Source organism: Centruroides vittatus, unplaced genomic scaffold, assembly GCF_030686945.1.
Source record: "Centruroides vittatus isolate TY-2023 unplaced genomic scaffold, ASM3068694v2 contig_1743, whole genome shotgun sequence".
NCBI classification, from domain to species: domain Eukaryota; kingdom Metazoa; phylum Arthropoda; class Arachnida; order Scorpiones; family Buthidae; genus Centruroides; species Centruroides vittatus.
In genome coordinates this window covers 455,765-470,346 of record NW_027121062.1, presented here as the reverse complement: position 1 = coordinate 470,346, position 14,582 = coordinate 455,765, and the positions used below count along the sequence as shown (strand labels likewise).

General features: G+C 31.0%; 1 protein-coding gene across 2 annotated transcripts in view; it reads right to left on the bottom strand.

Moving 5' to 3' along the window:
* Positions 1-2,861: 2,861 nt before the first annotated feature.
* LOC136969158 (hypoxanthine-guanine phosphoribosyltransferase-like) overlaps positions 2,862-14,582 on the bottom strand; it is a 31,408-nt gene continuing 19,687 nt past the window's right edge. For both annotated transcript variants that reach the window (XM_067263253.1, XM_067263254.1), the window contains exons 5-8: positions 10,796-10,896; positions 3,569-3,615; positions 3,421-3,497; positions 2,862-3,322 (exon numbers count right to left, since the gene is read on the bottom strand). In XM_067263253.1, the coding sequence (XP_067119354.1) occupies positions 3,263-3,322; positions 3,421-3,497; positions 3,569-3,615; positions 10,796-10,896 (285 nt within the window). In that variant the 3' untranslated portion in view covers positions 2,862-3,262. The remainder of the gene's footprint in view (positions 3,323-3,420; positions 3,498-3,568; positions 3,616-10,795; positions 10,897-14,582) is intronic.

The following is a 14,582-nucleotide window of genomic DNA, read 5'->3' as shown; positions in this document are numbered from 1 at the left end:
TCAAAATTTCTGCCCTCTATTTTAAATTAGTTGACAAAATTCCAGTCGCAGGATCCAAGAACCAGATACAAAGCAAGTAATTTATGTTAAAGTAAAATAAGTTTTACTTTAGCAGTATTTAAATAAAAGTGTGTATAATATTACAAAATATAAAGAAATAGCTAACTTGTATAGATTTAATTAGTAATGAGATGCAACTAGATACAAGTAAAACTAAAGATTTAACATTTAATTGTAACAATGGCAGTTACTACAAAGTATATATTAAAAATGGAAACTGACTTACTGCTTGAGCACTACACAATTTTTTTTCAAAGGGAACTTCTAAATAAGATATTTATTGATTTTAAAAAAAATCAATAAATATCTTATATAAGTGTATTTCTTTTTCTACAGAAACTTAAATATTTTGTTACTGTATATTGGAAAAATTTAGTTTACATGTCTTTTTTAATTCTATATTTTGTTGCAGTTTAATTTATTTATAGAATGAAAAGTCTAAATTAATGAACTAAAGTTTAACATTACAGAAATTTAAAAAAAAATTTCAAACAGTATAATGTTTCTCAATGAATATTCCATCCAAACAAATTTAATTGTCGAAACCAATTAAATTTATTATTAAATAAGCTTCTTTTGGAAAATATATCCGTTACTATAAATTCTGTGTTTTATGTTCTTCCCTTCGTGGTAAAACATTATCCTTCTCACTGCTTATCTATCAATTCTCAAAATATATTTGTATTCTTACAATTTAGGATACTCTCACTTTAACAATTTGGGACTTAATTATTATATTAATTCGTTCAATTTCTTCACTGATATTTTTCATGTTTTTTAACATATAACTATTTGAATGAAATTATAATACTCATTTAGTTTTTAGTCAAGTACATTACATTCTACTTACAATACTTACAATTGAAGAAACTACTTATTTTCAGAAAAGCAATGTTATATATAGTTAATTTTATTGCACTTAAGTGAAATAGCATTAGAAACACTAAACTTCCGTATTTTATATTGTTTATTTGAAATCGTAACACTAAATATACATTAATAATTAAGATAAGTTAAAGGGATTATTCCAAAGGTAGAAGTTAATAATTTCATACATTTATAAAAAAACTCACTAACTTGTTTTGGTATTTAAAAAAGAAATCACAAATTGGCCACTTTCGTATAGACAAAAAAAATCAACATTGTTTATGGCCCTTTTTGTATTTTTAATAGAAAATAACATCTGCCAAAGTCTATTTTTTTTCTTCATTTTGAGGCCAGAATTGACTTTTCTAATTCCTTACATTATGTATTTGTGGATAATTTTAGATATTTCTGTACAAAAAAAACCAGATAATTTCATTTTTTGTTTGCAAAAGCATACACGGGGCAATCGTGCAAACTAACGGCCGCCAGATCAAAATTGTCATCCTGCATTTTGAGAAAACTCAATAAATTTTTAATCAAAATAAGAATGCCAAGAGAATGTTAGGAAATTAGTAATGCCATCCAATTAGAGCTAAATGATCACTGAGAGTATTTGTTAAATTTCATTTTATTTCAAAATTACCAAGGTTAGAGTTTATATTTTTCAATAAAAGTTTGGGATTAAAGACATTATGAACTTTTTGTATTCATTAAATTCATGTTAGGAAATATTTTTACTGTAATATCTATGAAATATAGGGTTTTGAAAAGGTTGAAAACAAATTTATTTAAAGTTTCCTCATTGTATACTCTTAAAAAGAGAAACAGGGTTTGAATCTGCTTGTTGTAATAACGAAGATCCACCTATAACTAATAACAATAAGGTTAAGAAGAGAAGTAAATGGGACTATAATTAGTGGAGATTCTAATTTTGTTCTGACTGACTTTAAAAGGGCATGTTACAATTAAAAATTTTATAAGTTGTATGTTATTCATAATACTTTGTGTTTTGTGACATGCTAATTATGATGACACTGCTTATTGTAATCAGATATGGTTTACAGTATCTACTACATACAAAAAATTTTGTTTTCTCAATACAAAAGCATTATCTTGCTTATTGTCTGTACCAGTATTGAAGTTATATAACGAATAAATATAAGAAGAAACTAGTAAAATTGTCTCCACTTCTCGCTGATTCTTATATACCTAAGTCAAATTGTCTTGTGGCTAGAATAAAGTGCATTAATTAAATCACAATATTTGGCCCAATAAAGATCAGGTGAAAATTTTACAGTATCTCTTCCATTTCTTTCAAAATTATTTAACTAAGATCGAAAATTAATTCCAAATTAGTAATCTTGGCACAAAATGGCAATATTACTGCTTGCTTTTAGTAATTAAAATACAGAATTTGGCTTAATCAGCTTAATTCTAGCCAAAAAATAATTCACCTTTTAGATGTTTGGGTTATTAAAACAGAGTTACAGTTTATACAATGTACCTTCCATTCGAGGATTGTTAAAGTTCACCTAAATTTTAAGAATATTTTATATTTTGTAATATAATTTGAAAATTTGTTTTGTCGTAACCGTGTCTTCTTTTTCTTGTTTTGTTTGGTGTCACAACTTGGTGAATTTATAGACACTTGGCAAATTCATCTATTTAATGCATAATCTTTACAGAGACGCGTTTCGGGCTTTACAGTACATTACATAACAGACTGAAGAGGGGCGAAAGCCCAAAACGCATCTCTATAAAGACTATGGATTAAATAGATGAATTTGCCAAGTGTCTATAAATTCACCAAGTCGTGACACCAAACAAAACAATAATTTGAAAATATCAAGTCACATGGTGCTTTTGTATTTAAAAGCCAATCTAGAAGATAAAGGATTATTTTCTTTGTTCGGTTCAGTTGCAAAATGGAAAAATTTCTCTCAAACAATTAAATATTTTTATTTTAGAAAATCCTTAGCCATTTGTAAGTATCACATTTACATATTTTATGAAATCTAATTCTTTGATTTAAATTAGAATTTTACAAAATACACGATCTGTGACGACATATGATGAACGACTGTTTAATAACAACAAATACAAATAAACAATGTACCGCTCGATATAACGACTACATTCGGAAGAAGAGACAAGTATTTACAGCTTGTACTTACTTGTAACGTTGGAATCTTACGAAGAAATCTCGAGTATTTTACATAATTAGTCTTATTTAAAAAACTTTAAAGGTGATGAGAATTAAACTTTTGCATAGTTTCAAATAGTAAAGTGCATTTTTTAAATACCGGAAGAATTGACAAAGTTTGTTTTCTCTCTTCTACGACGGATTCTTTTGTCTAAATTGTTGTTTACCTTGTTCGTTAATGACACATATATGCTGCGATATAAAGAAAAATTTTTAATTATACGACTGTAGATTTAGAATACTTTATTTCGGAAAAAGCAAAAAATAAAGGAATTAATTATCAAACTTACATTAAGATCTCTGAAATATTCATTATAATCTAAGGCATAGCCAACAATAAATTTATCTGGTATTTCAAAGCCCACATCTGAAATAAATAGACCATGAAAAATATATTTTTAAAATTAAATAACTGCAGAATACCAATACCAAACTTACAGTCTGGCTGAAAGCCACTACTTAGAGGTGTCCTTTTTATCAACAAACTGAAAACAGAAAATTAATTAATATTTATTACAAAGGTTAGCATAATGAAACAAAATAATTGTGATACCTTTTTCTAATTTTATATTAATTACCTACTATTACTCAACTTGATGTAGTTAAATAGAATAAGTTTTCCTGTAATACTGATGGTTTCTTCACTATGTTAAGTAAGGATAGGTCCTATAATGACCTTGGCTGTAGTGCGCGATTGCTTGTAATATTAGGCCATTGTTTCTCACAGAAATGACAATTATTCCCAAATTTTGACATACACTCAAACCTGTTTTTGTGCGATTTTTTTTTGTGCGATATACCAATTTAATTGAAATTCATATACCTCACAAAAAAAAAATTACACAAAAACAGGTTTGAATGTACAAGATTATGCACCATTTACATGTTTTGACGACAAAGTTGACTAGTTAATGTCTCTTAAAAAATGCCAACAATGCAGAATCTTGACAAACATAATAGTAGGATTTGCTGAACATTTATGTCTTTTTGTCATACTTTCTTGGATGCATTGCACATTTAACTTTTCCTTGAAGCCATATCCAATTGGGCAGCTGAATTAGTCAATGCTTTTGATGATGCTATGCCAGCAGCTTCCAAGAACAGGCATTGCTCGCATATTTTCCTTCGTTCGATTGAAATTTTTTTCAAATCACAAAGCCATTCAAAAGACTAACATCGACGACAAAGTAGAAAAATCACGTAGATCAGTGTTAATCACGTAAATCACTCTTCCTTTTTTAAAGTGTATCTATCGACATGGCATTGATGAGCCATGTTGATATTGCACCATAATAAAACAAAAGACACTTTCATCTCCAATCTTTTGTCTTTGTAACTTCCATTAATTTCCAATTGGTAACAAAGTGTGCCATACAAAACAACTAGTACTCTTTTCTCGGGACAGTAGGATGCGAGAGTAACTTTGTCACCGAATGTAAGTTTCCAATTTCTCCATGTTGCAATTGGCCAAAGTGGCAATTCTTTGTTCCTTCTGATCATTCCAAGAAGCATCAACCTCTTGCTTAATTCATTTCCAAGAGCAACATTTGTGAAAAAGTTTTGTTTGTCTTGTGATTTTATGGGAGACTAATAGCTACCTGATAACAACGCTTGTAATGTAAATGAAAAGTTAAATTATCACAAGTAACATTTTGGCTCTTTGAATGGGCATTGTCTTCTGTGGCTCAGTAACTGTTTGTCATCCATTACTCATTTATAGGATTTGTAAAACTGACAACATTGAAGCATTGTTTGAGAAATAAGTTTCTAATGGGTTGGCTTCTTTCTCTTGATTGTCTTCTTGCTGCATAATCAATGAAATACAGAAAGCATAGCATTGCACACAAAACAAAAAGGGACCTATTGCAGTCATTGTTCCACAGATGCTTTACAGCAATGATCCCCAAAATGGATGCTACTGTCCCAAGGGGGCAACAGAAGACAAGGAGAACAAACAATTGTCTCCATCTCCATATACAATTATCTCATTCAAAGATGTTTGAGTGGTAGAAATGATTTCAAGAAAGGATGCAATCACTCAATGATGATACAAGGGCAAGACATCCATCACAAATTTGACAACTGTGAATATTGGGAAGATTTGTGACCTACTACTTGCTGATTGTCACTTGACATCTAGAATGATTGCAGAGAAAATTCAATTAGTAAGACAGTTGTGCAAAATTACTCTGGGTATTGTAAGGAACTGAGTCCGAGCTGTATTTTTATTTTTTCTTTTTGTTTTCGTTATGAGTATTTTTATTTTGGGGCTTATGTTTAGTTAGGGCAAAAGTTCCCCACTCACCCTCCGGATAAACAAATTAAAAAAAAAAAAAAAAACCAACTTACGGTCACCGACGAAGCGCCGTAAAACAAAACAAACGCGCCATTGCGCGCCCGATATCGGAAGTCGGATGGACGATCCGATTGGAAAAAGGGGGAGTCCCCACATACACGTAGAAAGTAAGAATACTAAACGACTTAAAAAGACATCTCAAGTATGGAACTACTTACTATTAAATATTTTGTAAAAGTCTTTAGTAAATTGTAACACTCGCTGCCCAGATAAAATTAAAGTATTTGTTAGACAGTAAGTATGTAAATGAGGGGGTGGTTTCAGCCAACAAAGTGTAACGTCACCGTACCACTATAAAGTCAGCGAATTCCGGCAACAGAGCGAGGTGAGCTTTCCCTGATTACGAGAGGTGTACTATCGAGAGAGGATGGAACAGCTGATTCCAGATTGGAAAGGATAAGAAAGTTTCGAATAGAAGAAATTGAAGAAAGGATTCGGATAGTGGAGGTGACGGATAGATTTAGATTCTAGTTTTGCATTGTAAATAGTTTAAATTTTGATCTTTTGTTGTCGGAAATCTCAGGGGATTAGTTCTAAGTAATAATTGATAAGTTTTCTTTTGGTTGTCGGTTCAATGGCATGTCCTTTATAGAATAAATTTGTTTTGGACTTTAATTAGTTGTGTAGTATTTGTTCAGATTAAAACTTGACTTTATTTTACTTTGTTTGACTAATAAATTTTAGATATAAGTTCCGTATCCGCGAAGTCCAGGCCTGGCTTCATCTTTCGCGAACCCACGTAAAGTACCCGTTGGGTCTTAAACATAGTGATTTCGTTATTCGGTGTTAATTTAGTACTTTACAGTATATTGAAGAAAAGAAAGGTGTATGCAAAGTTCATTCCATACAGGATTCAAGAGCAAAAGCAGCAGCGCACAAATTCTGGCAATGTCTTCACTGAAATGGCAGAGGCAAATAATCCCTTCAAAAAACTCATTACTGATGGCAAAAGCCTGATTCTACCAATTTCAGCCTACAATAAAAAGCAAAGGTCTGAATAGTTGGATACTTGTGAGCCAAAAACAAGCAAAGTTAGAGGGACCAAATCCAAAACAAAGATCATCAAATGCTCATCATATTTTTCAACATTGCTGATCTTGTCTGTAAAGAATTTGTCCCAGCAGGCACCACTGCAACTTCCTAAGTATGCCAGAGTGTCTTTACAATGAAATTTGGCATGTTCGCCTCGAAAGATTTTTTCTTCTTCACAATTCACCAGCCCATTCTGGAATTGGGCAGCAGTTTTTAGCTCAAATCCCTGCACTTGTTATTCATCCACCATATTCACAGGCCTTGCACTGTGACTTTTCCAATTTCAGTGTCTCAACAGAGGTGAACAGTACAACTTAGAAGATATTCAAGCCACTGTGATGTAAGACAAGAAAAAAGAAAAATTTCAAGCAGCTTTCAGGTTGTATGAACATTATCAATGGTGCAACCAGACGGGAGACAACTAAGCAGAACATTATAAAGATAAAATCGTTCTACTTTTAGATTTTTTAGAAAAATAGTTCCAGAATCTTCCAGACAGATGGTATGTGCATTAAAAGGGAGATAGTTCAAAAAGTTTGGAAATCACTGATTTATAGTCTCATTTCTTCAGTACACGTCTCAAAATGATTATAACATCCAAAAATTGTTGAAATTCTTCACATTCAATTTTCTACATTTGTCACTCACAACTTTCATTCTTTATTACTCCACTTCAAATTTATGTCACATGCATTTCTTTCTCAAGAAGAGCGTAAGAGCCAACCACGGTGTGTCGACATTTCTGTTTGTGTATAGAGTCGTGCCAGGGTTTCTACGAACAACAATTATTACTGATCCTCTTCCACAGGAATTTCCAACTAGAGCAGTATGGCATGTAATTTTCTTGACTCTGGATGGCATTTATTGACCACCAATTACTGGAGATGCATCGGTACTGCTTATTTCACTACAAGTCTGCCGAGTTCTATTAACCATTTATCCTCCAGCTTAATATCATTTGACATCAGAAAAAAGGTGACTTAGGGTAAGTTGGCACCAATGCCATTAGGCAAAGGATGGGATAAAAACAATCCTGGCCAACCTTAAGATTGCAAATCGAGAAATATTAGTGCAATCATAACTTTTTTGCTCTTACAAAAACTAGTAACGAACACCACAAAATCACAAAGGGTGGTCGTGATGTTTGTTGTGTGTCCTTAACAATGTAGTCCATAATATAGAAAATAGAATATGTATCAGTATGTGTGTGACTCCAGCCAGACTCAAAGAATTAATACATGAAAACTATGAATTCAAATTCCTTCCTAAAATCAAATTTTTTGAGAAAGTATTTAGCCATTTATTTACAAATAAAAAATGTTTCCATTTTGTAATCAGAACCTTAGTTATCAAGAATGCTTACTGTAGTATTTATCTTAGGGCAGGCCTCAATATTTTCCATTCGAGGCAAGATTTGATTCACAAGAGTCAGCCCATTTATCTGAATAATACGAAGTATCAAACACAAATCCGTGTTAATAACAACCACTTGGCTTTTTTCCACCTTTATTTAGTTGATACGGTACACGTTTCGGGCCTTATGCCCCTCATCAGTCAACAGTTCTTCCCCCAGTATGGCACTTGTACACGGTAAGTTTGGACATTACAAACTCGAGGATAAAAGTTATAAAATTCTTTTACATTTTGTTGTTCTCTTGTACTTCTTAGTAGATGGTTAATACACAGTACATTTTCAAAGGTCGTTCGAGCACTTTTGGCTCGTTTATGTTGAGACAGAATCCAGAAAAATTTTTTTTAAAAGACAAATTTGTAGACCAACTTTGGGTATAAGTTTTAGTCTGAACTTTCCCCTGTTGAACGTTGTTTAGGTTTTGCGACATTTAAAATTTGCATAACTACATGGGTTGAAATGAAGTGAGCCTCCTAGCGGTATTTTTAGTAAGATATTGAGATTTATTGTATTTTTAACTAATATTAAAATTTATAATATATTTAACCAGTTTTTATTAATATTTATACTTGTATTTTTGTATTACACCAAAGTTTTGTATAAAGAAAAAGACTATATAATAGAAAGTTTAAAGAAAGTTTTGCTATAATTAAATCCAAAAATTGTATAAACAAAAATACAAGTATAAATATTAATAAAAACTGGTTAAATATATTATAAATTTTAATATTAGTTAAAAATACAATAAATCTCAATATCTTACTAAAAATACCGCTAGGAGGCTCACTTCATTTCAACCCATGTAGTTATGCAAATTTTAAATGTCGCAAAACCTAAACAACGTTCAACAGGGGAAAGTTCAGACTAAAACTTATACCCAAAGTTGGTCTACAAATTTGTCTTTTAAAAAAATTTTTCTGGATTCTGTCTCAACATAAACGAGCCAAAAGTGCTCGAACGACCTTTGAAAATGTACTGTGTATTAACCATCTACTAAGAAGTACAAGAGAACAACAAAATGTAAAAGAATTTTATAACTTTTATCCTCGAGTTTGTAATGTCCAAACTTACCGTGTACAAGTGCCATACTGGGGGAGGAACTGTTGACTGATGAGGGGCATAAGGCCCGAAACGTGTACCGTATCAACTAAATAAAGGTGGAAAAAAGCCAAGTGGTTGTTATTAACACGGATTTGTGTTTGATACTTCGAAGAATAATACAACACGGTTTCACAAAAATCATGAATAATACGAAACAAAATCACTAAAAATGATACAAAAAGTCATTCTAAATTTGCTGATTTTTCACATAATTTTAAGAAATCCATATTTACAAGAAAGACGCACAAAATTCTGTATAAAATTCCATACATCTAGTCAACTTTATCAGTGTCAAAACTCCCTAAAATATTTGTAGAATGATTAAACATTGACGAGAGACATTTCTATAGCATTCAATGTCTGATAAAACAAGAAAATAAGAATTAAATTAATAACATTAATCTAGCATTTTTTAAACTACAGCTCACGGATAGTTTGAGATATATTTTGAAGGGAACAGATGCTTACAAACTTAACTATAATTATATGCTATTTTATTAGATAATTATGAAATTATCCAATGGTTTCAAATTGATTATTGTAAATTATATACAGTATAATGTATTTTTTGTAATTATTTCCCAACTTTAAAAACTTTAGAAAGAAAATATATATAAAATTAATAAAACAATCATTTTATTTATGTATGTTTTATGTACATTCTAAAACCATCTATTTATAGTATAATATAAAACCTATTAGATGTTTTTATTTTTAAATCTGGGTTCCTTGTTGGCCATTTGGAAAATTGCCAAATTACTAAAGTGACAACTGTTCCTTAATAGGTTCACGTGTAATTACTGGAAATAAAAATCCATCTCAGTAATTATTTAATTATTTCTGTATTAATTTTACATTATTCTGCCTTTACTAACTCAACATACAATAAATAATTTTTAATATGTGATTAGATATTTATGCTATATTACTACAATATAATTCACATATATTCAAAAAATTCAATATTGATAAATAACTCTGACATTTAGATCATTCTCAAGTTGTAAGAATGGAAAAGAAAGATGATGTCTGTGGTATTGCCAGCTCTATTATTAAAATTTTGACAGCCAAGTAGCCTACAAAAAATGGTCGGTCGTCAAAAATTGTATTCCAAAATGACGAAAGCAAATAAATGACGACGCCTTTCTCGACGGTATGTCTTTGATTTTAATTTTAAACTTAATTACCATCTGGCAATTTAATTTTTAATGGTCTTTCATGGTTATTTTGCAGCTCAATTATGTTCTCATACATGTCCCGCCTCATCTGGCCCAGAATTCATCTTATGTACTCCTAATCACCAGATGCAAATATATAAAACTCCAAAAATCTTTTTTTAAAGTTTGGACAATCCAAATATAAAAATTTTATGTATAAAAAGCTACACATTCTTAAGTTTTTTGTTATTTCTCTATTATTGGCATATTCTTGTTACTTGAGACTAGTGATCTTATGTCATGTTCAGATTTTGTAAATGTTCGATTGTATACATAATAAAATAAAAATACTTTAAATATATGTCAAAGTGTGTCTACATCAATGAACTTTAAAATTTTACACAGTAACATTAAGATTAATCAACTTATTTAGTTACTTTGTATCTTAAATTTATTAGATCATTAAGCATAAAGTTTTACTAATATTATACCAAATAAACGGCTGGATTCTTTTTCGGGCAACGAGACTATGGAATCCAGTCGTTCGTTCGGTATTTCAAATAATTATCGAGCTAATCATAATAATATAATAAATATTATATACCGACCTTACTACTTTAACTGTCTTCGGTTTGAAACTATTCATTAAACTAATGACTTTTTTCATAGTTTGTCCTGTATCTACGATATCTTCCACGACTAATATATTCTGTTGAAAATTAGAAGATACGTTATCAGAATCTCATATTAATTACCAACTTTTTAAACCAAATAATTATATTAATCTTGCAAATGTTAAATAAAATTTATAATGGCAAATATACTTTAAAAATTCTCTTCAATGTATCAATAACTGTTTTTATTATATATTAATATACATAATGCATCTACCAATATGTTTTGGTATTGAGAAAGACAAATCCCACTCTGCACTATTGATTTAAATATAAGTTTAATGATTATATCAACAATATTTTGGCATGACGAAAACGTGAAAATGAAGAAACGAAGGGACTAACCAACTGAATTCTTTTTCAATGTAAAAGGAAAAGTGAATCAATTTTTAATTTCTAATCTTTAATTTTGATTTCCACTGTATATTTTCAACTTTCCGTTTCCATTTTGTCATCCTCACCCATTTTGTTTCATATGTTGGAGACCCGAGCACTATTCAAAACTTTACAAAACTCTTCCCAATAGCTGAGTGGTTTCATTCTGCAATCACTGCATTTTGCAGTAAATATGCAAAAAAGTAACACAAGGGAAAAACAGCTCCTAGTTGGTCTTCTATTGCCAGTCTTAGCTTAAAAGTAAGAATATCTGCATCCTTCTCAATGCCAAACTCGACTTCAATTTATCAACTTCCCTTCTAACAAGCCATCCAAAAAACCTGCTGCTAACTTGTTTCTCTGCATTGGGTGGTCAATCTATCCAGAATTATATCTTTTTAAATTTCTGTCCAGTTTAAAATACTGGTGCGACGGTGTCACAACATTATACAAATGCGTTTTTTTCATGTAATATTGTCTATATTATTTATTAATGAACAATTAGCCCGGGATGCCCCCAGTGGACATTCTAGCAGCATCACAAATTCTTATGAGGCATATTTGATGCAATTAATATATGAAAGTTTTATGTGCTTAATCTATAAAAATTTGATGGATGTAATATTTAAAAGTTGTATGCACTTAATATATTATAAATATATACAATTCTTTATCTTAAAAAGTAGAATCTCAATAAATGAATACACAAACAGCAAACAGGATTTCTATATTAGAAAGTGAAGATATTCTTTATTCAAAGTAATTCAAGTAAATAGAAAATACTTATAGTTAATACTTCAAAATTCTAGTCTTCTTTCCTTCATGTCTCCCCTCAAAAACTTCCCTATAAACAACATTTTTGGTAAAAACAAGTATTATCATTCTGAATCAATTTGCCCTGTTCCGACGTCTTCTCTATCTTGGTCTTCACATCAGTTGTGCAAAAAAGCAACGTAAAGTTGCCCATGTGCAAAAACGGGTTCAGACAAACAAATTCCAACTTTGTCAAAGATCTGTCCTTGCAACTTACTGATGGTCATCACAAATGAAGCCTTCACAGGAAACTCTTTGTTTCAGGATGAATGGGTAATCAGACACACAATTTGTCAAATCAATTTGTGGTAAAAGCACCAATTAATTTTTTAAAATATTACCTTCTGGGCATCCAATTTATTTCTATATTAGTTTTAAATATATTAATAATGATGTTGTTTCTCGATCAGTTAAAAATTTCGAAACCAAGTTACAACCCTAGATGCCCTCTAGTAGGCATTCTAGCAGTAGCGGTGTCATTCCATGGTATAAATAATAAATTTGTATTACAAATAAAAATAATAATATATACTATTAATTTAAATAATAGCTGAAAATCATTGCTAGTGCGTATTGTAGGCATACCACAATAGATATACAAACAGTGGCATCAATGGCTTATATATATAGATAGATACATTTAAAAGTATGTTATGGAATCATAAAGCTTCTATACTAAACTTAATGGTACAGTAGAGTTCCGCAAACTCGACTTAAAGTGGAGTGAGAAGGTAACAAGTTTTAAGATGTAACGATGATGCTAGTCTAAATAGTAGAATTTTCATAAAGGTATTATAGGTGCAAATTTATATACAGTAAGACCCCACTTAACGCGGGGGATGCGCTACAACAAAGCGCTAAATGAGGTCATTTTAACACAGAGTAAATAGGGAAAGGGAACCAAAAATAAACAAATTTTACTTTAATTTTAAGTTATTTTTATATTAATTTGTATATATGTTAAATAACACAAACATATGCATACAGAAATGTAAAGGTCATTTTTTGTGATGAAGTCCTGACTTTTCTGAAATTCTTGTTTTTTTGCAATAAAGTTGTGAAGTTTTATTTGTTGCTTTTTTCTCTTTTTAAGCAAATGTCAGTAGCAAAATATCGCATCCAAAATGCCTCATTTTGCTTTTGCTCTCCTTTCAAAATCTAGATCATTCACTACAATTTGATCAGTGATTTCAGTTATTGTTACCAAACTTTTACTAAGGAAATCTGTAGAGAAATTTTTTGAGTTCTTTGTTTTCAGAATCTCTATTTTCCAGTTCTACATGAATTCCTTGTTCTGCCAGTTCTTGAAGGTCGTCGTTGGTAAGACACTAACCAGAAACCTGTCAATGTCCTGCTCATCTACATCTCCTAGTCCTGCTGTATCGATTAAGTTGACTTTGGTCAACTGATACAAGCGATACAGCGATAGGCTCTTTGCATTGAGAATTCTTGGATACCTTCAGCCATAACTTCTTCTACACTTCATTCGTGCATTTATCAGTTAATTCTTGCCAAGTGAAGCTGATATTGCCTATGGTATCCATGACATATTTTTTCCAAAATTTCACCAAACAAACAGATTTAAAGAAAGTGCACTCTTTTTTAATTGGTTCATGTTCATAAATAATTGTATTATATATGAATCAATGAAATGCTGTGATAATTTAAATCAGAGTAAATTTTCAGCTTTTTTTACGCTTCGAGCAGACCGTGTTATATCAAATCAGTGTTAAGTGAGGCAGCATTAAGTGGGGTCTTACTATACTGTGAAGCTAACGAGCGGTAAGAAGACAGAGAGTCGAAAATAAGAGAAACAAAACACGATGAATTTTATTTTCTTCGCTCGTTAATAAACAGGATATAGAGGATACCAACAAACACCTTTCTCACTGACAACACACGAGAGCAAATACCGAATCTTGTACAACAAATTTTCCCGACAGTATCACTTAAAATATAAAACTTAATTCTAGTGTACAATACGAATTCCCGACAATATCATTTAAATTATAAAATTAAAACTAGTATACAAAACAAAAAAATAAATAGCAAGAAAGAGGGAATATCAAGAATGGACAGGAAAGAAGGTACCCATGACTAGATGACAAATCTACTGGCCAGGATGTCACAGTGAAACGGGGATTGACGAATATTTTCACTTTTTGTCACTTTCTAAAACGCAGTTCGGATTGTTCTTGTCTTTATCGTTTGGCCTATGCGTACTCGGGAGGCTCCACAAACACTCCTTCCAACTCGAGATTCCGCTCCAGACTGACCCACATGTTCCTCTCCCCCCCTCAGGGCTGCACTCTCTCTTTTGTTTTCAGGGGCGAGTTATCGAAATAACAGAGAAAGTGTAAGACAAATAGATACATTCCAGGAAGAATGGACAAATAGGTTAGAAAGAAAGGAATAAAGGAACAGAGAATATAAAATATAAAAACGATAAAATTATATATAAAAATATACATTTGAAGCATGGCGTTTAGCCACAATACATATTAACTAACCAATAGTATGTATCAAAATTTCT